The following is a 27,900-nucleotide window of genomic DNA, read 5'->3' as shown; positions in this document are numbered from 1 at the left end:
TCATCATCAGGGAAGGTTATGTTCCCCACGGGCAACTTTTTGATAATGAAAAAAAACAAAAAAACAGTGGTAACGTGTGTTTCACGAAGCCAACAGCAGAGGGCGCTGTGAGCCCGCTGATACAGCGATTCACTTCCGGCATAATGCCAGGAGTGGTTGTTAACATCAGCTCCTGACACAAAATCCCTCATTTCAGGTAGGTGGGGGAAAAAAACCTTTTCGAGATATTCGTGATATTGTTTATCGTGTCGATGTTCACGAACACACGCACCCGCCTGACACGTCATAGTTTTTATTGTCGCGTCGAAGGCGGAAGTGCCGAGAGTTTTCATGCTAGCGGCACCGAACCAACCGCTAAAAACACCGTTCAGACGATGCGTTGATTTGACCGCAAACGCATCACGACAACTTTGTGATTTTAAACTGGACGCGGTTTAAACTGACGATGAAGCGCGACGAATTAATTACGTGACACCGTAAAAACGGCTCCAGATTGCACAACACTGTTTAGCGTTAGTCTTGATTGTGGCTAGTTTACTTGTTCGGGGAAATAATGGTAAATCTGGGCTTTAAATAATCTCCATTGTGTTCCCCAGCTCTACATCCACACATAACAAGCGCGTAACACTTGTCTTCCCAGCGGTTTAAAAGATGTATACAAATATTTTCAAAAGATAATTCTTAGAAATATCCTTTAAGAATTTAAGTCTTTTTCTGACCAAGTATCTTATTATCTTATTATTTATTAATCTATAGTTGCTGTTGCCCTATTCAGTGCATAATAAAGGACGAATATGTTAAATATTTCAGCCTACATTTTTTTTTTAAATCAAGTGAATGAATAACCTTTAATTATTATGCACTTTATTTTGGCCCAATCATTCTGCTGTTCCTCTTGATGTGAACTAACACGTGTCACCGATTGGTCAAGGGAATGGACGAAGGGAAGACGTTTCAAATGCAGTTTGAAGGGTAAAAATCTGTTCAGCCGCTGTGGAGACGTCAACGTCTAAAGTCAAGAAAAACGTCCTCTTGTCTGTCCAAAATGAGGGCTAAGGTTTCAGCAAGTATAAACGCAAGCAGGCTGTAAGTGGACGATTTCAACATATTGACCAAGAGGGATCTGGCTGTGTGTGTGTGATCAGGGTTATGGGGCCCGACAGTGCCCCGGGTCCAGCTGTGCCCTGGCGGAAGGTGCTGTGGGAGCGCCAGCCGTTCCCTGATAACTACGTGGACCGGCGGTTCCTGGAGGAGCTACGGAGGAACGAGGGCATCCGGCAGTACCGCTACTGGGCGGTGGTGAAAGAAGCAGGCTTCGTCGGTGAGCAGCTGTCCTGCGTGGCCATTTTCATCACTCTCTGGCTTTACATGGAGCAGGTAAAGCTCTCGAAACTCCTCATAGAGAACACCGTGCCCTTTTTTAATGTATAGAATGGTGAACATTAAACGCACAATCCCTCCACCTCTCTGCTTTCCTCGCAGGGTCTGCTGTCCCCCGACACGCTGCTGTGGACCAGCCTCGTCTGCGCCCTGCTGGGTTATGGACTGCACCAAGCCCTGTCACCTCAGGTCGAATCGGGCTGTGAGACGCGGACCCGTCTCGCCGACTTGCAGAGCGCCACTATTTTTCTGTCCTTCACCTTTGGGTTCTCGCCGGTCCTGAAGACACTAACCGAGTCCGTGAGCACCGACACGGTGTACGCCATGTCTGCCGTGATGCTGCTGGCCCACCTGGTGACGTTCCCATACGCCCAGCCCTCGCCACCCGGCAGCCTCTCCCTGAACGCAGCCCTGTTCGCCTCCGTGTGCTTGGCCTCGAGATTGCCTGGCGCCCTTCACACCTTCGCCATGATCAGCTGTGCCCTGCTGGTGTTCGCCTTGTGGCCCTGCCTGCTGCAGAGGCTGAGGGAGAACGCCCCCGGCCAGTTCACCGGGGTGTGCGTGGGAGTGTGCGTGGGAGGGGTGGCAGGTCTAGGGTCCCAGTGGCCGGGGGGAGCCGTGATCTTGGCCCTGGCCTTGGGGAGCGTGACGTTACTCTGCCCCCTGCTGCTAGTCAGACTGCAGGGGCAAAAGGACAACATCAGCGGACCCTGGGATGAGGCGGAGATTCACGAGGACCTCGGCAACTTCCTTCAATGACAGACCGAGAGGATTATATATGAATGATTCGCTGTCAGTCTGCGGTATTATGTCGGTGCTGTACATCTAAGCTGAGTGGGACAGTTGTGACAACTTTGTAAAGTCTTGCTGAGAATTTACTGTTAATGTCTTATAAGTGTTGACCTGTCAGAATTGGTCAACTAGCAGGCGATGCTGACTTACATCACTGGACACACTCCGATGGACCAATTTGATGTCAGTGATGTTTTAAAAATCTGTGGGAGATGTTCCATGCTTTTATTGTGTGAATGTTGTGTGGATGAATAGTGTTAATGTGTTAAGATTAAACTTACATTTAGAAGTGGAAATGAAAGATTTTAAAGGGTTTTGCAATAAAGAAGAGTTTCCTCAGTGTGATAAAATATGTAGGTATTCATTTTTGACCCCGACAGCTAATTATGTATTATTACACAGGTAAACCTGGGATAAGTCTAGTATGACCTACTCCTGTCGGTCATCATACAGGGCAGAAAACTGTTGTCGTACACCAGTTATTTTATAGTAATGAGGAGCTTTATTGTGAAATGAGATTTACCCGTATGATGACTGCTTCCATCAAAGGTTTAACTTAGATTTGAATATTTGATATTTCTCTAATTTAGCCAATGAACGGATTTTTTTACGCTCTTATAGATTAATTAGCACTTTTCCGGATGTTTTCAATATTGGATAACTCATAATGATACAAACTGTCAGATTCTAACATGAAAATATACATTTTAGTCTCAAAACAGAGTTTGGGAATAATAATTTATACATGCATAGAATTTTTTTAAGTATTTCTATATACGTTGCATTACATGATCAAGATATCCAAAAGAAAATGTGAAATAAAAAAAAGGCCATATCTTTATGAATGTCTTTGTCTAAACTCTTGATTGATCACTTTGTTTTATTTCCATTGTATTTATTTGTGTCTTGTAATTTACTTTTTGTTTGCTATTATTGTCTCGCCCTTTTGCAACGAAAATTTAAAAAAACTGCTGCAGTGCTTCTCTCGCGAGACAATCGACGTTGCATTCCTGGACACACCCCGCCCAGTGACGTCACACTGGCGTTTGTTGACTAAAAACACCTGTTGGGTTGTTTTTTTCCTCAAAAGGTTAAACCCAAAACGTAGACGAGAGTATTTCGTGATGAATGTCATTGTAATAATTTCTAAGTTTTACATTCATAAATGTAAATCACACATTTATTGTTGTTTCGGGACCGACTATCACGTCGACTGCATTATCTTTCATGTACGTGAACGCGGCATGACGGGAGCGGAAAAGCATGAATGGAGCTACGGCCGCGCGTGTGGTGCCCGCTAGGTGTCGTACCTTCACCACTCTTTTCCCCGGGCTGGCGGATGGTTTCCTCCGCGGTGGTGGCGCCATTGAGCTCCAGAAAGAGCCCGACTTTAACACACAAGTTCAGGCGGCCTCCCGTCCCCAGAGAACCGCACCTCCTCACAGAACCGCACCTCCTCAAACAAAAACAAAAAAGCGTCGTAATAACAGCGCGAGACGTTTAAAAATGACATATACATCCTGTTTACTTATTCTGCACATACTGGTAACTTTCAAGGCTGATACCGTTTATTACTAGGAGACCGATAACTGATGAAAAGGTGTCCAAATGAAGTATAACACAAACTAATACAGTTGAACAAATTAACACAAACAAATACAAAAATATTATAGTTCTCTTAAGTTTTAGAAAGTAAAAATAAATTAAATAAGTGATTGAAATTCCTTCTTAAAGCATAATTCTTTGAACCTTTCAATATGACCTTAAAATAAAAGTGCAGGGAGTTATCAGCAGCATTATTATAAAGTTGAACAAACAACAAAATCAATAAAATAGTCCCTTGAAGTTGTATTAACTTAAATAAAATAAAAAGAATGACCAGAGAGTAGTGACTGCAGCTGCATCAGAGCCAAATAAGCACATTTTAAAATTAAATTATCTGAGTATATATTAGGGGTCATATACACCAGGAAGCCCATTAAGCCAAAATACTTTCATTACACCTTGATACAGTTTGTCTTGGGACACTGAACAAAAACAATACTCACCCCACAAACAATGCCAGGTAGGAACTATAAGTGACCCGAGGCTCAGTGGGACCATGTGAAAATGTATTTTCACCATTATCCTGCTCAAAATAATTGCGATTCATAATATTATCCCGACAATTAACAAAATATGATTAAAACTCTTAAAATGGCACTAAAATATACTGGAATTTACATTTTCATTAAGAAAAATATATTTTTATTGCGTCACAGATAATACTTCTTAGAGTGAATATCCTTGTTAGTGAAAAAATCTGTATCTGTCATAATGTGATTAAATAGATAACTGCCAAAGAAAACTGGAAATAATGAGAAACCCGGGATACATGTTCAAAAATAAAACCTGTTTATTTAAAAAAAGTGAAAATAGTGCATGTGTATTCTCCTTTAGTAGAGTAAATCAAATGTGTTTTTTGTATTTACACAAAGTTCAGGCACTTGGGGGAAACTCCGCAGACAGTCGAGAACATTCCGGCATTTACGGCCAGTGATATTATGTACAAAACAGACTCGAGACTCGGCGAGCTGCAGCTGGAAGGGTCGCTGGGGAAGATGGGTAATGGAGTTCTGAGATGAAAGTGCTATTATTTCACGTTCGGGATAGCTGGAGGATTCCTCCTGGAGAGAAGATCAGATTAAAGATGAAATGGCTCAATATTATATAACAATATTAGCAGAGCACTCACTTAAATCACAAAAAAATGACTGCTAGCATCTAGTAATATCAACAAAGAGAGAGTGGATGAAATGCAACAGTGGGCCTTGTTCATGTTGCATGCTGTATGTTTGTATGTCTGATCCCTCATCATCGTGATCTATAAATCTAGTTATGCAGCAGTCACCTCTAACGCCATCCAGGAAAAAATACCAGCATTTCAGCTTTATACGTTTACTTCATTCTGAAATTAATAATAAAACATTTAAAAAAAGCTAATATTTAAAGCATAGGCTTACTCTATGACTCCACTGCAGCTGTGAACCTGCTTTTTGCGCTTCAGTGAACAGTTTTGGAATAAAAATGGCCAAATACCATGTGATCGTGGGCCGAATACAGAAATATATAACAAATCATGAGCCAAACAGTAGCAAATGTGTAGTTTTCAACCGGTTATACTGCAAGAAAGTCAGTGTTTCTAGACCAGCAGGTGTGGGGCTCATGTTTAGTTTCATCGCATCTTTATACTCTTTCATCACCTCAACTGATCCATTGCAAATTTAGCAAACACACTTCCCCTTGACTCCTGTGGAAAAAAATACAAATTTTCTCAACGTTTGTGAAATCTTTTGGCAGTTGCTCGCCATCTTCCGTCTTTGCGGTACCGACGTGTTTACGTAATCCACTGGGGGAAATGTTTTCATCGACCACTAATCAATGTAGATCACGTCGTTTTTCCACAATGGCAGCAACATCTAGTGTTCGCACAAAGAAGTGCAATTTATTGGAAACGTGATTAAAGCCATACTCGTTTATTTTTGAAAAATTCACCACAGGCCAATTTAAAAGAAAAAAAAAACGGGCAGCGGGCCGCAGGCGGCCTGTAGTTTGGACACCCACGGCGTGACGCATTTGCTGACCCCGGGATTAGAGGTTTTGTCATGAAAGATGACGTACTGGTACATGCCATGTAAGGCACGGAGAGTTACGGCAGTTTGAAAGAAGAACAAGGAGAAAACATGCCGAATAAGAACGAGGGAAATAACGTCTTTTCGAGATGACTATAATATAGTGGCGTAAGTAGCAAATCCAAATGTTGGGGCTCTGTGATTCAGGGTTCACGCTTCCCCTGCTCACACATTTCCATGCACACATTGTTTTGTATCTTTATTGGCAAGATTTTTGTTTACATTTTCCAAAATGACACACATTTCGATTATTGTGCTATGCGTGTCCTCGAGCGTCGAAGGACTTTACGATGATCTAATAAATATAGGGGAGGTAAAAAAAAAAGAAACATATAGAATGTACTGTATATCTATAGGGGAGAGAAAGAGAGAGAGAGAGAGAGAAAGAGACTGAGTGAGAAAAAGAGGCATAATGTTTGATGGAAAGAGCCAGGAAAGGAACGAGGGAGAGCAACGCGGGAAAGAACCTAAAGAACCATCGGAGAGCACAGAGGAAATGAGGCGGAGAGAAAAGGGAGACAGGCCCAAAAAGCAGGGGAGGAACCAGCGAAGGAGGAGAAATGAAGAAATGTACAAGAAAAAGAAGAGGAGGAAAAATAACGGCTGTTGCATGAGGGGAAACTGGGGAGGGCAATAAAACAAATGCATGCTAGGAGAAAGAGGGGGAAACGAGGGGGGATGAAGCACGGAGAGAGAGAGAGATGAAAACTTGACAGAGTGCTCGGCCTGTTGTCTCTGGCTCCGGTGGAAGGCTGCACAGAGAGAAGTCCCGTCTACCAAGGCTGATGGGAAAGGGAATATGAGAAACACATTTTTCCAGCAGACCCCCACCCAGCTCAAATAACAACTCCCTCTGCTCCTGTGCCTAGCGTAGCGCACGGTTTCATTACGTCTACGTGCGAGTTACGCATGTATATATGTGTGAGTAGTGAGAGACCGGAGGTCGTCGTGATGCGACAGGTCAGAGGTCAGGCTACAGTGGTGTGGTTTCTGAGTCACCTTGGCACGCTGGGTGGAGCACGTTTGGGTTGGCCCGCGAACCGCCGAGGGCCGTCGGCACGCAGGGGAGCAGCGTGAGTGGGCACCCGAGGGGCTGATGGGGCGTGGCTGCGTGGAGGAGAGAACCTTGAGTGACGTGCATTGTGGGCCGCTGCCGTTTTCCGGTTTACGGACATGCATCACCGTGGTCCTACCTGAAGGGCTGTATCCAGGAGGAGTCCACGGGTGGAGGCAGAGGGGTGGTGCAGGTGGAGGTGGAGAACTTTCCGATGACGGCGAGCGCCTCCTTCAGGGCGACGTGCTTGCGGAGCACTTCCTCCCGGCGCTGCCGCTGCTCCGGTGACTCATCCATCAGGGTCGAGCATTCTCCCAGAGCGTAGAGCTGGGCCAGGAGCTCGGAGCTAATGAACTCCTTAACCTACAGAGTGGGATTATTAACAGCTGCGACAAGTCAAAATGTTAGCCTTCGTAAAAGCCTTTTTACTGTTACTCTTACCGACAGTTCACCCCCAAAACCCCACAAATACATAGTTTTTCTTCATACCTGAAGAGCCATTTATCATATATATATCATATTTATGTCTTAATTTGTTTTGGTGCGAGTTGCCAAGTTTTGGAGATATCAGCTGAAGAAGTGTTCGTCTCCAATATAATGGAGCGGCGCTGAAAAAAAAACCTAAAAAATGAACACATTTCTCTTTCCAGAAATCATGATCCAGTTACTTGAGATAATCCACAGACCTTGTTGTGAGCAGTTGCCTGTAGGAACTATTTTCTTTCAACCACAGAAACTGCTCACAAACGAGGTCTGTGAAGAAAAATATGTATTTTTGATTTTGGGGTGTACATTTAAAGGTATGGGGGTAATCTATTTATTCCTCTCTCTATAGTCCCCCTAAAGCCAACAGAGCAGGTTTTTCTGGGCCGTGCCCGAGCGTTGGGCTGGTAACAAATGAATAAGTTTACAGTCTGGCCTGGATCTCTTACGCTGTTGATCATGAGGTGCATGACGGTCTTTGGCATTAAGTCCTTAAGGCTCGTGTAGATGATGCTCATGTAGGAGTCGACCAGATTTCGAATGGTTTCCACCTGACGCTCCAGCTGGGGGTCTGTGAAGGTCTCAGGGGCTCCGTTTCCGTGCCCGTCCACCTGGGCGACACACCGACAAGATGGAGTCGGGATTAATTGCAAACACACACACTGTCCAGATTGTCCCTACGGTTTTAACCAAGGGTGTATAGTGTTCACCTCAAACTCTTGCCACTGAAGTCCAGCCAACAGACTTTTTCTTTCTTTTTTTAAATGAGTCCCCGCCTCGAGTCAGCCTGAACTCAACGGCCGTCATGCTAATACAGATGTGTGAAGCAATTAAGGTCGGCCTTATGTGTATTTCCATATCTTGTCATCGAATCTACGCTCGGGAAGAAGTATAGAGCCACCTTGATCAGAACGGGGAGAGCAGAATAGAGGGAACACAAGAGGAGGGAGGTAAAGGGGGAGTGGGCAGAAGAAAGAGAAAAGAAAAGGGGGGAGTGGGTGAGGGACGGGGAACTGCTGATTAGAAACAGACTAGAACACACACACATGTTGTAGTGACATCATGGGCCAAGAATGCTGCGCTGAAGAGCCAACGACAGAGCGAGATGGAAGGGGTGGGGGACTTGCTTTTTAAGCTTTGGCAGGGGAGGAACGAGGGGGAACATGGAGAGAACGGTAAGGGGTTACGGCGGGCGTTCGTGAGTACGTACAAGACAAAAAGGTGCAGACAGGTGCAGCTCCCCACTGCTAAGGTCAGGGTTTTAATTAGGTTGAATTAGAGGGTGGAGGGGGGTCAGAGTACTAACGGTGACTTTCTCGGGGTAGACTCCGGCCTGCAGCAGAGACGCCTTCCAGCTGTCCAGCTCCTCTTGAGAGCAACAGGCCAACTCCAGGCACTTGTAGTCCTTATACACGTTCCTGCAATTCAGTGCAACATTGTCAGACGTCTCCAAAAACCACAACGCTTTTCCTGAACAGCAATGACACACAGTAATAAACACATAACGGTCCATAGTTTCAACAGAGTGCTGAATGATAGGGAAAGCATGATCCAACGTAGGAACCCAGGCCTTTTAGTAATGACATGTTATTACAGGTTTCTCTTATGAACTCGGTGTGGATGATGTGGCCGGTTTTAGTCACAGTGCGTGGGATAATGTCAGCTGAGCAACAATGTTTTCAGTCGTTTATAGCTGTCCACCGTCTAAACATGTTCACTTCCAGGGGAAACAACACAAGTGTTGCTCCACGTCTTGTGGAAAGTAGTCTGTTGTAGTCCTTAAAAAAAAAAAAAAAAAAGGCCCCTGAAAGACATTCTCAGCCACAGGCTGCATCACTTAACTGCCACCTATCATGTGAGCTGGAACACGGTAGCCTTCGTGTGTCTCATATAAACTCAAAAATAATTCTCCTTCATTTTCAGGATTTGGTTTTGTGGAGTTTTTTAAGCTTTAGAAAATCCAGTCTGTGATGCAAGACTTTGGCCAATCGCAGGTCATTTCAGAGACGGGGGGCGTTCCTGTTTGCCTCTCTACAAATGCAGATGCGCGGCCACGTCCCTTCAGGTGGCGGAAGCCTGATTCAACGGTGGAAAATCCTGCAGAAATAGTTGCTATCCCGGCATTTGGAACAAGGCAGACGGACCAATCGAAAAGAGAGTCTGACAACAAATGTGTCAATATCGATGAAGCGATTCAGAGATGGAGAGAAAGTGTTGCTCTTAGTTTAGCCTTATGCTAACGGTGTAGCTCTCTACAGCCAGAGTCTTTGGTAAACTTGCATTTATACATTTACACTACGAGCAACATTCACCCTTTCACACACACATTCATACAAAGATGGCAGAGCCTTCGGGAACAATTTGGGGTTCGGTAACTGGCCCGAGGACACTTGTGGACTGGAGGAGCCGGGGATCAAAACATCTAATCTTCTGATAAAGTGGACTTGTTCTACCTCTGAGCCACAGCAAACTCAGCTTGCTGCCGACAAGTTTGCAAGGAAAACGTGATGGTAATTCCTGTAAGGTCTTATTGCGTTGTATCGTGCTTTTTAAAGGCTGTACAATGGTATAAATCAAAATAATTAGCAGATGCGCCTCTTTATCAGCTCGACAAGCTCCCCATTTTCTTTTTTTCTGATCGTCACATGACATGATGCTTTAGTCTGGTGATATTTATACCATATTGGTTGTGACTTTGTATTCTTTATTCTCAAGAAGCATTATGGTGTTTATACACACAGTCACACAGTGACTACGTTCACAACGCAATTAAGTGGGATCATGATGTCACGATTGTCTTCTTCATAGTCATCTATGTATTTGTATATGATGTATTGTACCTAAAGGGGTCTATAGGGACCAGGTGACCTGGTCTAGTATGTATTTGTAGGCGTGTCTCTGTGTTGCAATCCTTGTCTGAAGAAGAGTTGCATCTCCAGTGGAAATTAATGAAATGTTCACTCGAGCATCATTTCTTTTGCATTATTTTCTGTCCAGCACCTAATGTTTATTGTCTGGAATGTGAATCCTTTTCTGTAAAAAAAAAAAAAAGAAAAAAAGGGGGGTCAGTCTTCCCAAAATGTGCAACAATCCTTTAAATGCATTACCGTACATAAAGTCCAAGAGAACGTAAAGAGAGAACAGGAAAGGACGTAGACACACTCCCAAGCAGACACGCACACACCTCCAGACACAGTTTTCACCAGTTTCAACCGCTCTAACTGCAGCTTATCCCCTTATCGCCATCATCTATTTCCTCTGTGTTATTCATTCCCCAGCACCTCTCTTCCCTGCCATCTTTCCTCTGGCTTTCTCCCCTTCACGCCATCCTACCATCTCCGTGCTTTGGCTGTTGCAGCGGCAACGGCAAAGGAAGAAACAAGCAAAAAGGATTCTGGAGCAGGCTGTGGCCCATCTGTTAAACATTTTTTCTTTAATCACTCAGTTGTTTCTTTTCCTCCTTTTGTTGTTCCCTTCTCACATTCAGAACACATAGCAATTAACCTCAAATATGTGAAACCTTTTGTGCGTGTGGGACTGGGGGGCTCATAAAAGAGGGCAGACTGCGGCAAGAGAGCGCGATACGGAAAGATCAAGAAATAGGCAGTTTGGGAGCTTATGGCCGGGGCTAATAAGTCAGGGCGTGGTGGCTAACAGACGGGGAGCCGGGCCAACGATGACAATACTCCAGTGCTATTACACCAAGATCAGGACGCTAACATTTGTATACACCAGCGACCGGGGCACACGTTTAAATTGTTCTTTGTGTCGATTTTAGCGCTCACTTCAACTTTTTCCCCCCTAACTCTTGCTATCCCCTCCTCAGCTCGTGGCCAGGGTGAGTTTTTTTCACTCGTCTTGAGGAATTTCTGCACAGATCCTTGACTGCTTTAGATTTGAAGAGTTTCCTGAGGGTTTTTGATTACTGTCAGACAGGGACAAAACCACTGCAATGTCTGCCACACACACACACGCACGCAACTACAGACAGAGAAACAGAGAGAGTGAGGGCGCAGGAAAGGGGGGGGGGGGGGCGCCATAGGACAGACTTTGACACATTCCTGGCCGATGGCTCTGATACTCTCTCTCTCTTTCTCCCGCTTTCTTTCTCCTCTCAACCCTTCCAATTCTTCTTTCTCCCTCCTTTTTGTGGTGAGTCGAGCAATTCTTTCCAAACAAGAGCAGCCTCATCTCTGATCCAAGCTCTCTGGCTTTGATTAGCTGCTTAATGAGCCTGCCGTCAGTATGCTGTGGTCTGTATGCAGCGCGCACACACACACACACACACACACACACACACACACACACACACACACACACACACACACACACACACACACACACACACACACACACACACACACACAAGCTGGCAAAGGCATGTACACGCACACAGACCAGGTTTGTGTGTCCGAATGCAGCATAGCACAGAATCATAAACAAAGCCCACATGCTCTGGTACAATCAGCCAGGCTTTGGGTCCCATCCAGCTCCTAAACACACACACACACACACACTCTCTCTCTCTCACTTACACCCCCCCCCCCCCTTTGTCTCTCTTTATTTCTCAATCTGTTTCACACACACAAACCTAGCAAACCCCAGCCCTACCCTCAACAGCCTGGCATGTATCGAGAAGAACACCCGCTGCAGCGGCCGCTGGATATCCTTTCTGTTCCGGTGGCACAGTTGAATGGAAGAGGTCAAAGCAAGGGCAAAACAACTGTTCTGACATCTTCTTTTCCTCCTCTGACATGTATAACCCTTCTAAAAATATCACTTAAACGCCAGCAAGCAGGTGACGAGCACACACACACACACACACACACACCTCAACAAACAAACAAACCTCAACTCTGTGTTGAAGATAGCAACGACAGATTTGCTGGACATGAAGCCCTTCTCCACGTCTCTGAGCTTTAGGTTGTCCAGGGGAAGCATGTACTTCTTCTCCTTCTCCTGGAAAAAAAAGACAGAATACGGAGAGAGAAAGTTTGACAGAGGTATGCAGGGTAAAATATGACATCACAGAGAGGTACCACAGGTGTCGATAGCAACAAAACAAAGGAAACAACAGAAGGTTTGGGGGGGGGATTTAGCTAAAATAGTTGTTGTTCTGGTAGTAAATATTTCTCAGCAGGCCCGGAGAGAAGAAAGAGGAGGGAATGTGGAACACTGTGCGAGCGGAGCACCCAAGTTCAGATCAGATGACCGTCAGACTGACTCGCATTAACGGCCCACTAACGAGCGAAGGAGAGACAGTGGGAGTGGGAGAGCGACGGGGATACCATAAGTCTATAGTCTGTCATCACCAAGGGGACTTATGAATGACAGAGAACAGTTGGAGGAGTGGTGGAGCCGGGCCAGCGTGAGGAGAACCAGACAGTATGGAGGCAGGGTACAGAGAAGTGAAGCAGGGGAGGGAGGGAATGAGAGAAGGAGTAGAGGGGAGAGAGGCCGGGCCCACATGTGAAAGTCATTACTCAGACTCTAGCTCTAACACAACATTTCTCCTAAAGTGAAGCCCTTCCCCCTCATTTCTCTTCCTCTGGCCTGCTCCCTCTTTCTAACCTTTGAGAAGGGGGCTTCCAGAAGAGGTTGGCTAGAGGTACGGCTATGGGTGAGCTAGAAACATATCAAATGGAAAGTCCATTAAAGAGAGAACGCCTGCAAAAGAGTGTGTCCTAAAAACCCTGGATGTTGCCTGTGTGGATGCATCTGAGCACATGCATAAAACAGGGGATGCGCTTGTGCTGGTTGAACATTTCGGTCTTCCCTCGCTCAGTGCTCCCCTGAACCCGACGACTCTCTTCCTTCGTTCTTCCCTCCCCCCCCACCCCTCCAAAAGGGGCCCACTTCCTGTAACAGAGGCTGAAAAAAGTGACTGGACAGGATTGGCGCTCATACAGCAACATCTGGGATCGCTTTGGACGGAGGGGGAGGAGACTGGAGAGAGTATAGAGCGCTCTGATGGGGTAGAAATAGAAAGTAGAGATGATGAAGAGAGGAAGAGGAGGGATAGAGGTGGATAGAGGGATTTGAATTTTGTAAGAGTAGAGGAGGAAGGGCTCGAGGAACGTAGCGAGCAGGAGAGAGTGTGCAGGAGAAGCGGGGAGAAACTGCAGACCACTCCAAAGTTGATTCCCCATGGGTACCATCAACCCATATATGGCTGCTAAGTTCCTCCCTAACTCTCTCTCTCGTTCTCTCACTCCCTGCATTTCCTTATGCCTTCCCCGAGCGAACAGGCAGATCCCCAGCCGAATGAGTGAATGTGCCACGTCAAGACTGGATACTACGCTGGGACGCAGCCCCGCGGACGCCCGACTCGAGACGCGCTCGCATCGCCGGAGGAGGGACACCCATAGGAGCGGATGTCTGATGTGTGCGAGACCCTTCACCTTTGCGACCCGGCACCGACACAGGATAAGAAAGAATAAGAATAACAGAGGAAATCTTTTTCCCCCCCACCCCCAACCCTCCTCCGCCACTGGCAGGACTGCTAGCAAAACAGCCAGGGCGGGAAAAATGGGGAGGCCGAAGAGAAAGTGAGAAAGGGTCCTGCTCTGTCATCCCAGTGTTCAGACTACCTGTTCAGGATCTTACTGGTGTACAGTAGTCTGCACATTGGTTAGACTGTGCAAGGAAGTGCTTCGGTAGTGCGACTGAGGACAACGTGAAAAACCTGCATGTACTACTACGCTGTGACAAATCTAGGCTCTGATATTCTCTGATGTTTCTTGCCTGAATGGGTGCAAACGCCTTTAAACGTGACATTCACGATCGTGCCAGGTCTGCGTCCGAGGTGGAGAAGTTAACGGGGCGTTGCATTTAACGGGGGGAAAGAATGACTGTTGTTTGACCAATAATTAAGGCATAAAAGATACAAACTAGAACATTAACGGAGCATCTCAAATTCATTGCAGCAAAGCTCTAAACTAACTTTTTTTTTCTCCAGCGTGCATCTCATTGGGTATTTTGAGTTTCTGCATGTGCATCTGTGTGGCAATATGATAACTCGTGTGTTCATAGAGATTATGGCACAGTTTTGTATATGCATGCGTGTGTGTGTGTGTGTGTGTGTGTGTGTGTGTGTGTGTGTGTGTGTGAGAGAGCTTTATTCTCAGTGGTGGAGGGTGGTTGTGAAGTATTACACATCAGAGCTGCTGCATCTCTTCCTCTAGACTAATGGATTAGAGATATGGAACAGGCCACACACACACACACCCATACACATACACACCTACACACATGCACGCACGCACACACACACGCACACACACACACACACACACACACACACACACACACACACACACACACACACACACACACACACACACACACACACACAGGGCAGCATGTAGATTAAGTGTATATGCATGAGCCGTCTGTTTTTCTTCAGGCTGCCTGGTGGAACCCTGGCAGTCGAGGGGTGAAGGAATGTATGTCTGTTCTGTGTGCTGTGGAGATTAAACTCTGAACTATTATGCTGCACTCTCAGTATGAGGTCAGTGTGAGGGTACAACTGTTTAGGAACACAGAGGGGAGATGTACCGCACGGCCTTAAAGACGGAAAATATCTCAATTTTTTTTTTAAATTGGAGTGTATAGAAGCAATCGAGAGGGATGGAGAGGGGAGGTTGAAAGGGGTGGGGGGGGGGGGGGTAATTGGGAGAGAGACCGTGGAGGAGTTAAGAGGAGAAAGGGGGGAGTCAAAGGGGGAGGTCTGCAGTGTAGAAACAGCCATGTGGGATTTCTCTGGGCAGATCTTGGAAGCTGGTGTTTGGACAAAGCTTCAGATTTTCCAGCCAGGAATGTGCACAGTCCCAGAGAGGCTGCCAACCACAGGGAGGGGGGGGGGGAAGAGGGAGAGACAGAGAGAGAAAGAAGGGGGAGAAAGAGAGAGAGAGACAGACAGACAGAGGAAGAGAAAGGAGGAGGAAAAGGCAACAGGGGTAAAGAAATAAAAAAAAAGTGGAGGGGGGAGTCAGTATTCGAAGAAAAAATAAATGTCTGTGGAAGGTATTGAGGGCGGGAAGAGCGAGAGCGCGAACTGCAACAGAGAAGAAGCAGAAGCTTGGCTGTATGTGTCACACACACACACACACACACACACACACAGATGCATGTGGAAAGTCAGTAGATACGATCTTCAGCGATAATGCGGGTGACTGGTTTGCACTCAGGCCTTCCAAACACAGCCGATAAACCTTCAAACGTAGTGAGGAGGCACTGGGTTTAAACTCTGGCTGGTCCAACTGGACCAAAGTTAAATCGGGGAGCTTTAGACTTTCAAGTCTCGTAAGCGCAGCATGCGCGCCTCATCGCGATCCGCAGACAGTCATTTGCTCTTATGTGGTGAACAGATTTTCGCTCGCCCGTCTTTGTAACATTTGTCCCAGATGTGCTCAGTCTGCGAGTACGCGTGAGATGAATTGATCATCGTGGAGATGACAGCGAGAGGAAACCTTTAACGCCGTGCGTGTACAATATGCACGCCTGGGGCCGCGTCTGGGAACGCCATGTTCAAGAGATCCAGTGTTTATCTGAAAAAGTGACCGCGTGTCTGTCTGACAGAGTGTATATTTTTCTCCGCTATTTGCATGCCAGTTTGTTTACATCGGCCTCTGCATGTGTACTGTATACTGTATATACAAGTCTGTCCACTGTGTGCGTTTGTGCGTGTGTGTGTGTGTTAGTTTGGTTTGGGGCAGCTCCAGCTGTGTCAGAGTGAGCTGCTCCAAATGCCTGAACTCCCAGAAGAGGAAGAAAAGGGGGAGTGAGGGGAAGAGTGAGCAGAGAGCGGGACGAATGGGGAGGGGGGAGGGGGGTCGTCAGAATAAATGGGGAGGAGGGGCTAGCAGGTCCAGGTGGCAGGAGAGGAAAGCAAGAGAAACGGGGTTAAAGATGCTCTTTTAGTTAGTAAAATGCTGCAGTATGTCACAGAGCTTCCATAAGGACTGTTTAGTTTTACGCTCAACGCGGTGGTTACGAAGAGCAACAAATTATTTGTAAAAGCACTTATGTCAATTAAACACACACACACACACACACTCAATATCACAACAACCTTGTCTCCAGTGTTATCGCCAACATGCGAGTGTTTACACGTTTTTGTTTATATCCATATCCACACAAACGCTGCGATGTGTTTCCCAACGCTGAGCTCACTTCCTGCCCTCTGCCCTCCCTTCACCCCCATCGACATGGACTGTGACGGGACAAGACTGTTGTGATGTGTCTGCCTGTCTACACTTGCTGTGCAGACCTTCTGCTCCTGTACAGCAGGCACAGACAGGCAGACAGATGGCAGCCCCACTGGCATCAGAGCAGACCCGACCTGGCTGTTCTGTGATCGACAAATGAGGGATTACCTCTTCTACTTCATTGTCTCTCAACCTCCCGTATAACATTGTTGTTTCAAGCCGAGATATGCGTGAATAAACTTGTGTGTTAATAAACAGTGTGCTGCTGTGGTTTGACTCGCCATCTTCTTATTTATAAAGCACTTCAAATGTCCGTTCATTTCAAAAGTGTGAGTGTGTGAGTGCGTCACCTCGTCATCCTTGAACCAGGAGAGGCTCTCCGCGCTGAGGACGAACCAGTATTCCTTGGCTCCGCCTTTCATGATGCCGATGTTGCTGATGGTCAGCCAGCCCTTGCGTATGACCTGCACAAGGGTAAGGAGTTCATACGGCGGGACCGACGTCATCAGTAGCATTCAGAGGGTTCAAGTTAACTGATGAGGCACAACTCGTATGAAGGTGCGCAAAGCAGGTCACGTGATGATGACTCTTGCTGAAGACAAGAAGAACATTTGGGAGATATAGGACGTAGATTATGCAGCCATGACCCAGTCACCATACGGTGACAAAGAGAAGACGTAGACGCACACATAAACACAAGCATAGAAAACAAAAAGTAACATTAGGAGATAAAAACCGGATGCTGGAAGAAACATATGTGTCATGAATAAGGGAACAGGAAGTATGAGATGAGTATAAGAAATGACAGACATCCTGCAGACTCGGAAAATATTAACATCTGTACATATTTATGCAGCAGTGGGAGAGCAGAATGTACAGACGAGTGACCTGAGACGGAGAGAGAATACTGCAAACTGTAACTGTGAAAGGGTTGGAAACCTTAGCAGTGCATCGGCTTCAGATGATGGAGAAAAAGATTAAGAAAAAGCTACAACAAGACAGGAGACAAATATTTTCAGTAGAGGCAGCAGTGAGTGAGTGAGTGAGTGGTCTCCTACTATTAGTCTTGAAGGAGGGGCCACACCCTGGAGAAAAACAGGACACGAGGGAGCAAAATTAACATGGAGTTCATGTTTTCATTATATTAGGGGGGGGGCAACATGAGATATTGTGTGAATAACTGACAAGATTGTTTAAATACTTAAAGCTGTGGTTAAAATATACTGCTGTTCAACAGATCTCAACATGACACATCAAGGTTACTGACTAAACACATACTCGCTGGGATCGTGTTTTTAATTATCCCCGCTTTCAGATAAATGTGTCACATAAATATCATGTTACATGTTAATCATAACAACAACAAAAAAAGCCACATTTTTTGCATTCCTACGAGGAGCCAAGATCAACTTTGGTTGCAGGGTTGGGCCACAAATCTGCCTCCAGTTAAAATCGCAAAAAGATCTAGTTTATCTGCAGCTATGAATTGTCATAGCAACCAACCCAACAACACATGGGATGTGACATTACTGAAAATACCAAAACAACAAACAAACAAAAGGATGTATGATGGATGGAAAAGATTTAGTTCATATCCATACACAGTCCAACGTTGCGCTGCAGAGGACCGTTGGCAGAAAAGCATCATTATTTGAGTGTATTGAAGAGGAGCAAACTGTGATGCACTTATGATAGACAAAGATGACTCAAGAAAGATGGATAAGAAGAAGGCAAACAAGACTCAAAGTGTACATCCAGGCTTTTTTTGGACTAAGGGTGATGGTAATGATGCTAATGTAAGGGTCTTTATTTTGTGAGGGTAGGAGGGAACACTTCTAGTCTAGTAGTCATAATTTATGATTGAGAGGGATTATTTTTGTATGAGTCTTTACATTGTTTTTTTTGTTGTTTTTTTAAGATGATTTTTTTTGGCTAGAGCGCCATTTAAGCCTTCTTATTCCTTTATTCAGACAGTGCGGAAACGGGGAGAGAGAGAGGGAGAAGACCCGGGCGGGAGTCGAACCCGGGACCACCGTGTCGAGGACGTTGAGCCTCTGTACATGGGGCAGCTGCCCTAACCAATGCACCACCGGCTGCCCTTTACATTATTTTTTTGTTTGTTTTTTCTTTATGAAAATCCCATTCATTGTGCCTTCAAACCTGCTGACCGATGTACTTATCACTTCCCATCATATCTATGTAATCATATATGGGGAGCGATGAGGCCTAGACACCAAACACTAGTGTTTATACTCAATCCAATCACAGTTTATTTAAAATAGTTGAGATCTTTCACTCAGACCAAAGTAAAGGACCACTGGACTAACCAGCTGACTCAGTCTGTTGCCATCACCATATCAAATCAAAGGGCACAGGAATGAACCCTGAAACCTGCCAATGAGTCAGCATTTTTGGCACTTCCTGTACCCTCGTCTCACATTCAATGGGATTTTGGTTAGAAGCCTGAAATAAAGTCTGTGCTTTAGGAATTTTTTGGTTTTCTCTACGATATAAAATACGTCAGTATAAATATATATATACACACTGTATATGTGAATAGAATATGAATGAATGCAGTGCTGTTAAAAGTCTTACATGGTTTCCTGCCATCACTGCAACAGTCTTCTTATTGCTTTGGTTGTACAGCTGCTGGACGCTGAGAGAGAGATAGAGAGAGAGAGAGAGAGAGAGAGAGAGAGAGAGACTCATGTTATTTACTCTGCTAGTGTGAGGAAATGTAGAGCTTTTATTTAAATGTCATAGTTTAAAAGCTGATGAGGCTACTCACTTAGTGAAGCCGATAAAATCTTCGTGTTTGGTATTTATGTAGGCGAGCTGCATGTCAATGAGCAACAAGACCTGAACACAGCAGACACGCATTAACTGGAGAGCCACACGAAACGAAATAATCCTGTAGAGTTATCTGAAACTAATTTGTGAATACAACGTCCAGCTGTGTGTGATTGACCTGATCCCTGCATCTACTCTCTTGCTCTTGGATTTCAGTCGTGACGATTCGCTCGATCTCGTCTCGCAGTTTGGGAAAGGAAGCGAGCTACGGAGGGAAAAACAGACCAGAAGTTAGATAAGAGACCATGCTGAAATGTGTAAGTACGACACACACACACACACACACACACACACACACCTTGTTGATACACTGGTACACAGTGGTGATGAGCTCTTGACTGACCAGTCCAACAAATTTAATACAGGGCCCCTTCAGACTTGATATCTGTTTCTTCACTATGGCTTCAAATGCCATGTCAGGAGTGAACAGACCTGTCCTATAGGAGAACACAGGCAAGTGGAGGGAAGGAAGAAGGACATGATTGGCTGCAGCCCACAAAAAAATGTCATAACAGAAAATTGCAAATGACGTCAAGCCAGAACACACCTGACACCGTGGATGTTTCTGATGGCGTAGTTGATCTCCCGCCGCAGCTTCATCTCGTCCGACTCGAGCTGATGACAAACACAGTCCACCTTCAGTGGAGTCGAGAGCCGAGGGGCGTCGCGGTTATCAGTGCTCGTACAAACCTTGACCAGTTCGTAGGGGAGGCGCTCGTGGAAGATTCGGTTGATCCTAGCGCCCCCCGACAGGTTAACGGTGTCCACGATGTCGCCTGAGCCCTCGATTAGCTTCTCAAAGTCGACAGCCAGCCGCTGAACTGACCTGAAGGACGGAAGCACATGCACCGGAGGAAACTTTGACATACATCATCTGAAAGACGACTAATGGGTACACACACACACACACACACAGTAGGACTGACTGCAGCAGTATCTTGGTCCTGCGTGCAGCGTCATCAGGACTGTACTGTCTGTAGTCTTCGGCCTCTTTGTTCAAGTCCAGAAGCTGGCTCTGCAGATGGCTGCTGAAGGCTGGCAGAGTGTCCCGGATGTGGTTGGTCAGTTGCTGCAAACAAACATTATGAGTAAACAATAGGTTTCACGATCATTTTGTCATCGAGTTGTCGTACGACATGACCTCGATGCATCGACATAGGTTCACGTTGTATTTCTTTGCTCCCTCAAACCCATCGTTTTGTCAGTGTAGATGCAGGGAGGGAAGTTAATCATTTTAGTGCAGGGGTACCCACAAGCTTTACAACCATTCCTACATTTTACTTTACGACGACTTGGCTATTTGGTTCACATTCAGTTAAAAAGTTGACACAGACAAATTGAGCAGTAAAGCTCCTTTGAGGGATTTACTGTGCCGAAGTCCAGTTATATTTCTTGTCATTTTGTTTAATTTAGTCAATAAGGCTTACTGCTAAATTGCTGAAACTTCATCACATCATACTCGCTGTCTTTATCCCTCTGTGTGTGTGTGTGTGGGTGTGCATTTTTTTACCTGGTTAAGTATCCTTTGTAAATACGGGGTGCCCATGCTTTCAGCCATGTGTTTGTAGGCCGGATGCGACAGGAAGAACTTCTCCTCTGCAAGCAGCGCCTCCGTAACATCCTTTCTCCCATCGATGTCCTTCTGACTACGGTTCACCACCCCGATGTAACCTGGAGGGGAACACACGAGAAGGGAAACTATCTTTCAGCGTCATTTTGTGTCCCCAGAACAAACGTTGCTGACCGCTGCTGTAATTAGAATTCAGCTTGTTATCTATAAAAGCTCGGTACTTGGGAAGTCCTCTACAGACTGTGCCTTGACAAATCAATACTCGTATCCTTTAGTTTTTCCACATTTATTTGAAGGAACGCCACTGTCGTAACTCATCGACGACACAGGGCTGTTTTCATGGGCATGGAGGAGACCGACTATGACGTCGTCAGTTTGAACTTGAAAAATAATCTGTTGTTGTGACAGCTGCGGCATCAGTATATAGATGATAGATGAGGACGATTATTCACCCTCACTTACAGAGTTCTGCTAGTTAAATACATCACGGATCCAGCCCACAAAAGAAAAATGTACACCTAAAATCATTAATAGGCTTGTCTTTTAAAATGTGGGGTTGTTAAAAACAGAGAGAATCCACAAATAGCAGCCTGGCATTCAAGAAGTTTAAAAAACGCCCCAGCCTGGTACGCCAACTGTAACGGGTTGAGCAAGAGACCCTGGAACAATCAAGGACCTGATGTCAGTTTTAACTTGCATTTTCTGACGTGTCCTTGGGAACTCTTCCCAGAACGCCATTCGTTCCATTAAGATTGTGGCGTACAAGCAGGAAATGAATGTTCGTTCAACAGCAGAGCATGTGGTATAAAAGCGAGCCAAATCCCCTATTTAGTACAGTAATAGATGGCTCCATATCTAATTCCTAAACTCAATGCTGCTCCTAGGGCGGTTCTTCCAGCGGGCTTCCATAGCGAATGCATTAGCAGTGCAGGAGAAGCATGAAGGGGCCAGCACCTGGTGGTGCTTTACTCAGTCTGCACACTCCCACACTAGCTCTCTCTCGCTCTCTCTCTCTCGTCATCTTTATTATTATTATATTTATTATTATTCAACTATATCGTTCAGGGGGGCCACATTTTCAGAAAGCTAAGGACAGGGGGCCGGACATTTTCCAAGACCCATTTACCCCTTTCTGGCCTCACGAACCAACAGATCAGTTAGATTGAGGCTGCTATGAAAATCAATGCTTTATTACCAGAACGTTTCTGAGCAACAGAGACCGACAACGTGCACGTAACCATAGTAACCCACTCCTGCATGCGTGTTCGTGGTGTAAAAGGAGAGGTAGAGACGCTGACTGAGATTACTTTGATCAGCATGCATGGCAATGAATTGCAATATAACAGATTTGTGTAGATTTCTTCTCCACTTTCACCCTGATGGTCTAAATAACTTCATAGACACTGCAACGTTATCAGTTATGCGTCGGTTTGTCAGGATTTATTGTGGCAGAATGTCTGTTATTTGCCTTTTTTCCTTATTTCTTTGCAATATTTGTATACTTTATAACTTATGTTCATAACTTCTGTGGAAGTACATAAATCCAGGCAATTTCTTGAGTCAGTTTCTTGTATGTGCAAGCACCTCTTGTAAACATACAGAGGGACAAATGTGTATCCATTGCTGAGCCCAGTGGAAAGGAAGTCTCTGTTGCAGAAGAAAGGATAATACATTGAGGGAATGAGAGCTACATTACAGCGTACACATACACATGCCATGCTTAGAAACACAGGCAGCACACCTCTGCGTAGGGGAAGCAACCTGTTCTCTAGAATGTTCCGGGCATCCGTTCCTTTATCCATCAGGTCCAGCTTAGTGATGACACCAATTGTGCGCTGCCCTGAAACGAAGATGGAAAAATAGAGGAGGGTTTACAGCCTCCGAATGGGATTTCAAACCCGTGGAAGTATGAATGATAGTAATAATGTGATCGTTAAACACACACACACACATGTTACTTACCCTGTGGGTCAACGTCTTTGGCCAGTTTGAGAGCATCAGAGTTGGCTAGGTCAGTGTTGGCTGGCGTGACAGCCAGGATGAGACAGTTTTCCTTGCAGATGTACTGCATGATCATGTCTCGTACCTGGTACTCGATATCTGCCGGCTGGTCCCCTATGGGCACCTTAGTGATGCCGGGCAGGTCCACGAGAGTCAGGTTCAGCACTGCAAGCACACACACATGCAGAGGAGTACAATAAACACACAGCTCATACAATAATTAATACGTTATTTTCATTAACTGAGGCCTGAGCCAACGCCTCGCTGAGTGTAAATATGCCATTAGAACTAGGAATCGCGATTACTCCGTGGTTCGCCATTTTAGTAAGTGTCACAATGCTAATGATTCCTTATTGTGCATAGAGGATATTGAACCCTTGATCAGGGGGGAAACAGGATGCAGAAATTAAACCAATTAACTGGATGTGTGACAACATCCTGGTCTTAATGAGGAATTCGATTTCACGTCTTCTGTAAAAAAAAAAAAAAACCTAGTTGCACTTATCTTACCACCCGATTGCCTCCCATTGGTTATTTATACTATATAGGTTGGGCCACACCCCTTTTTTTGTTTAATGCCCTGATGAAGACACATAGTGGTTGAAACACGTTGGCTCTTTTAATGATTTAGCCACTGGAATAAAGGCTTTTTAATAATTCCTTCCTCGTTGGTCTGGGACTTTGGAGAGCCTGGATTGCCTCCCTGTTGTGTCGTACATCATGTTGAAGAGATGCATCACACTGAACAACACACAAGTACACATCGTGTTACCGTGCGGTGAATAAATCCGTAGGTGGATGGGCACGGGGGAGATGCCTTTATTGGATCCTGTGATTCTGCGTGTCTCTGCCTCGATCTCTTTGCGGATCTCATCAAAGTCGCTGAACTTCTTTTTCTTACAATGCAAAAATTCCCCGTATTCTGGAAGGAAACACAATGAGCGGGGGGGGGGGGGGGTTATCAGTTAAACAATGATAGATTCATAATGGGATCATAAACCGTTTTTTAAAAAAGCGTTTTTGTGAGTCTGTTCACGACGGTAGAGTACACTACAGCAGGACATGTAAATGCTAATTAATTAAGTACATTTTATTTGTTTATTGTGCACTTGTTGCAAGTTTCTCTTTTTAGATAATAAAAATGATATGAATCCTGCCACCTTGCTTCCCTGCAGTGGAAGCAGAACGCCCCAAAACACAAAACAATTCTGATGGCAATTCTAGAACTTGTCAACCTTTGCCAAATGAGATACTGCCATCTGGTGGCAGCTTAAGAATGACACCTTGCAGCCTGCTAGGGTGACTACATGACGTGTAGCTTACCTTCGTTAGCACTGAGCAGCTGGAGGATTAAAGGTCTACGAGTGACAATTCCTGAACCCCGTGGAAGGAAGTCTCTGTTGGAAAAGAAAGACCAAATGGGAGAAACACACACACACACACACACACACACACACACACACACACACACACACACACACACACACAGACAACTAATATTAAGTAATATTTTAATATTTATCATATAGATAATAATTGTGCCCAGTAAGTCACTGTGAGCACTAACACTTGCACTGCTGTGCATTAGTTGTATTTTAGTTGCCACATGATCCAAAACATCAGCAACTTGATCGGGAAGGTTAAGAAAATCTTTGCCATGTGAGTCAGCCTGACCAGATATATAAAGACTAACGGCTACATATAATGTCAACTATATAAAGAAGCAGTACAGCACAAGGAAGTATCCTCCTCTTTCCTTTTAAAATCAAATTCAGGAAGTTTTTTTTTTACTGCATCCTGTCCCAGATGAAAGAACTGGCACAGTCCCGTGCAAAAGTGGGTGTCCCAACATAATCACAGCTGAGACAAAGAACTGAGGTGTGTGTTAAAAATATCATAACAGAGTCAGGAAAGCGAGCATTAATAGCCTCCTATAGTTTCTCCCATTATGTGGACAACACGCACGTCTCCTTTAGTCAACAGAGCTCCACTGTCGGACTTGAGACTCAGCAACAGCTCACTATTACTCACCAGCATTCTTTTCTGACAGGATGGAAAGACTTGGTCTTCTCCTCACGGGCAAGATTGGTTTCACTTGCATTTAAAAAAAAAGGTGGAGTCTGTTATTCTGGAGAAAGATTGTTGATATCTGAACTTCACACCCAAACAAAAACGCCAGAGTTTACCGTCCCTCTGGCTCCCACTGCCTTTTCTCTTCGTACATCCGTAGATTTCCCCCCCGTCCTGGATGGAATAGTTTGGTGTGGCCCTGCCTGAGCCACTGTGTATGTTTGCCACTCTCAGAGTGAGCATGTTTATTCATATGTGAACAGCTGTGAGGAGATATTCGCTTGATTTTAACAAACACATGTATTAGAATCGCAGACTCCACCTTTTAAACTTCACTCAAGCGTGTTTATTAAAAGAATGCTGATATCTTATTCCTTTTTTCAGGAGCCACGTTAACCTCCTTCCCTTCATCGACACCTACAGTAAGACGGCCCAACGGAGAGATACGGTCTGCACTGGCTCCTGTCATACAGACGCCTTCACCTCACTTCAGAACCAGCAACTCAACGCAACTCAACGTCTCAAGCAACTGGGTGGAGACGTTGAAATATGAACGGAGTGATTTCAGCAGTGCATTGTAATTGGTTCCAGTAATTGCCTGAAATGCTGGTTTCAATACTAGATAGTAGTGCATTCAGCATGTCCAAGCCCCTTACACAGTGGCCCATGGCTGTAATTTAAGCACTGCAAGCGAATAGCAGTATATTAATAACTCAGAGTTTAACGAGTCATAACTTAATACACTATAGACAAGAATCAAGAATCACATATTCATTGATAATTTGTTTTAGAGTATTTGATCAGAATTAATCAGGATGAGCCAAATTATCATTTTATTATAGCATTTAGGGTAACTTGAGAGATTTACCATTTATATATATAGTTTTTATTTATGGGCGTTCAAAAAAGGAGGGTTATGTTGTTACTGAATGTTTTCATGAATAATATGAATTGAATGATTTGAACAATTTAACCTGGATTTCCAGGGTGTAAAAAATCCTGTTGGCAGTAGTTTAGTTTATTATGAGTATTAGGTAACAACGCAGTTATAAATGTGAAATTTGGCTTTTAAGTGATCTATAAGCATTGGTAAGTAATTAATTTATTAATATCCATCCATCCATCGTCTACTGCTTATCCTGTATTCAGGGTCGGGGGTGTGGGGTGCTACCCACCACACCACTGTGCAGCCCATTTATTAAAAGAAATTAATGAATTAATTACAAAACATGTATTACGCCAGATAAAGGGTGCTTTATTAGAAAATAGAAAATGCCATCGGAATCGTATCCACTGAGAAAAAGTACAGTTGACGGGGGAAATATGCACATTTAAAAATAGAAAATAAATTAAATTACATTAAATTACTATTAAAGTACAAAAATATTAGTAAACAAACAACGTTCTCCCAAATCAGAAAGTCAATCATGTGATGGCATCAAGTTTTAGAGAAGGGAACTATATATATATCCTTTACTTAACCAGGTAAAACTGCCTAGAACTGCTGCATAGACAATGAATTAGGAAAGATGGTGGCATTGACATTTTTTGGGTCATATTTTATGTATTATATGCAATACCCTACTATCTTACATATTCTTTATATATACGTTTTTGTCATTAATTATATTTGCATTTTATTCTTCTGCTTAGCACTTTGAGTCATATGAAAGGTGCTATATAAATAAACTTGACTGCACCCGGGGAATGTTCTGGGAAGTATTTGGGCAAGTTTGTTTTTTTGTGGTTTTGTTTCAGGCCTGAGAAACTCTACAATAGACTTTTTATTTGCCATCCCGTTGCTAGGGCAACAGTTTGGTCCAAGTTGACTTATAGTACAACGATACTGTATTAACAAACATTGCAAGAAAGGAGATACAAAGGGGTCCGTTTGTAGTCAAGTTCACAAATAATGAATTCCCCAACCAGGCCATGGAAATAACACCTTTGAATACTTGATTTCGGCAGTGTTCCCCTAAAAGGTTGGTGACGTCCCTGTGCTATCAACCTGTTTGAACGTGTATCGGTGTGTCATACCTGCCCACGAAGTTTTCGAGGACGGAGCTCTTGCCTGCGCTCTGTCCGCCCACCACGGCTATCTGTGGCAGATGGAGGCTGCAGCTCTGCCCCACGTTGCTCAGGGCGTCCTGGAGCCGGTTGACCAGCGGGATCAGGTCCTCCATCCCGCGGTTGCCCATCGCAACAGGGACAGCTTTACACAGGGCTACACCCGCCCCGCTCCTTTAAAAATCTCGTTCCACTCGGGTGTCGACGACACACCTCGTAGAGTAGCTAAACCATAGTTATCGGTTACTCACATGGGTGCTATTCCCATTACTAACATGTAAAAGTAAAAAAAAAAAAAAGCTACTTTCCTCGAAGGACGGCGCCACCTTTTTTAAAAGTCCCGTAACGTTAGCCGCCGCTGACAGTACGTCACCGTCACCGCGTCCGTTAACGACAGCAGCGTCCCGAGGTTTGTGCTCGCGGACCTCCTCGAGACACTTCGCTGTTTGTCTTTTTTGAATAACTTCCCTCAAAAAGTTCGCAATGTGTCGTTTTTATCCTTAAAAACTCCGGACAACTTTTAGGAAGCTAGCCGAGGAGTTTTCCCCACGGCGAGGAGGAAAACACTCCTAACTGACAGCTAACGGAATCGAACTATGTGCGCATGCGCGGTAAATCAACTAGGCAATCCCCCTGCGCAGAAGAGGCACAAAAACTTTCATGGTCAATTATGAAAAAAAAAAAGAAGTAGGCTGATCCATCAGACACACCTCTTAGCCGACCAGCTATTTCAAATCTCAAGTACTAGTTTGT

At 44.8% G+C, this 27,900-nt stretch overlaps 3 protein-coding genes across 4 annotated transcripts in view; 2 read left to right on the top strand and 1 right to left on the bottom strand.

The window, feature by feature from the left end:
• Positions 1–27,900, top strand: part of prkaa2 (protein kinase, AMP-activated, alpha 2 catalytic subunit) — a 456,922-nt gene that overhangs the window by 322,885 nt on the left and 106,137 nt on the right. The gene's annotated exons all lie outside the window — the stretch shown is intronic.
• pigc (phosphatidylinositol glycan anchor biosynthesis, class C) lies at positions 133–3,114 on the top strand. Its single transcript, XM_084011114.1, has 3 exons — positions 133–196; positions 1,146–1,377; positions 1,483–3,114. Exons 2-3 carry the CDS (start codon positions 1,150–1,152, stop codon positions 2,137–2,139), a joined length of 885 nt encoding a protein of 294 aa, XP_083867240.1. The 5' UTR covers positions 133–196; positions 1,146–1,149; the 3' UTR covers positions 2,140–3,114.
• dnm3a (dynamin 3a) lies at positions 4,546–27,885 on the bottom strand. Of its 2 annotated transcripts, XM_084011419.1 has the most exons (21): positions 27,118–27,882; positions 24,334–24,407; positions 23,783–23,932; positions 22,972–23,175; positions 22,751–22,849; positions 20,950–21,110; positions 20,366–20,508; positions 20,130–20,265; positions 19,987–20,054; positions 19,738–19,876; positions 19,558–19,644; positions 19,378–19,448; positions 19,185–19,245; positions 17,648–17,674; positions 16,940–17,053; positions 12,230–12,339; positions 8,687–8,798; positions 7,830–7,991; positions 7,037–7,260; positions 6,843–6,950; positions 4,546–4,838 (listed from the first exon to the last, which is right to left on the bottom strand). In XM_084011419.1, the coding sequence occupies exons 1-21, from the start codon at positions 27,276–27,278 to the stop codon at positions 4,805–4,807; spliced, it is 2,445 nt and encodes an 814-aa protein (XP_083867545.1). In that variant the 5' UTR covers positions 27,279–27,882; the 3' UTR covers positions 4,546–4,804. The 2 variants fall into 2 exon arrangements, with proteins under 2 accessions (XP_083867545.1, XP_083867546.1); XM_084011420.1 differs by lacking the exon at positions 17,648–17,674 and having other exon boundaries at positions 27,118–27,885.

Source organism: Eutrigla gurnardus, assembly GCF_963514095.1.
Source record: "Eutrigla gurnardus genome assembly, chromosome: 6".
Taxonomy (NCBI): Eukaryota; Metazoa; Chordata; class Actinopteri; order Perciformes; family Triglidae; genus Eutrigla; species Eutrigla gurnardus.
The sequence above is the reverse complement of the archived record's forward strand: the minus strand, read 5'-3'. Positions and strand labels throughout refer to the sequence as shown.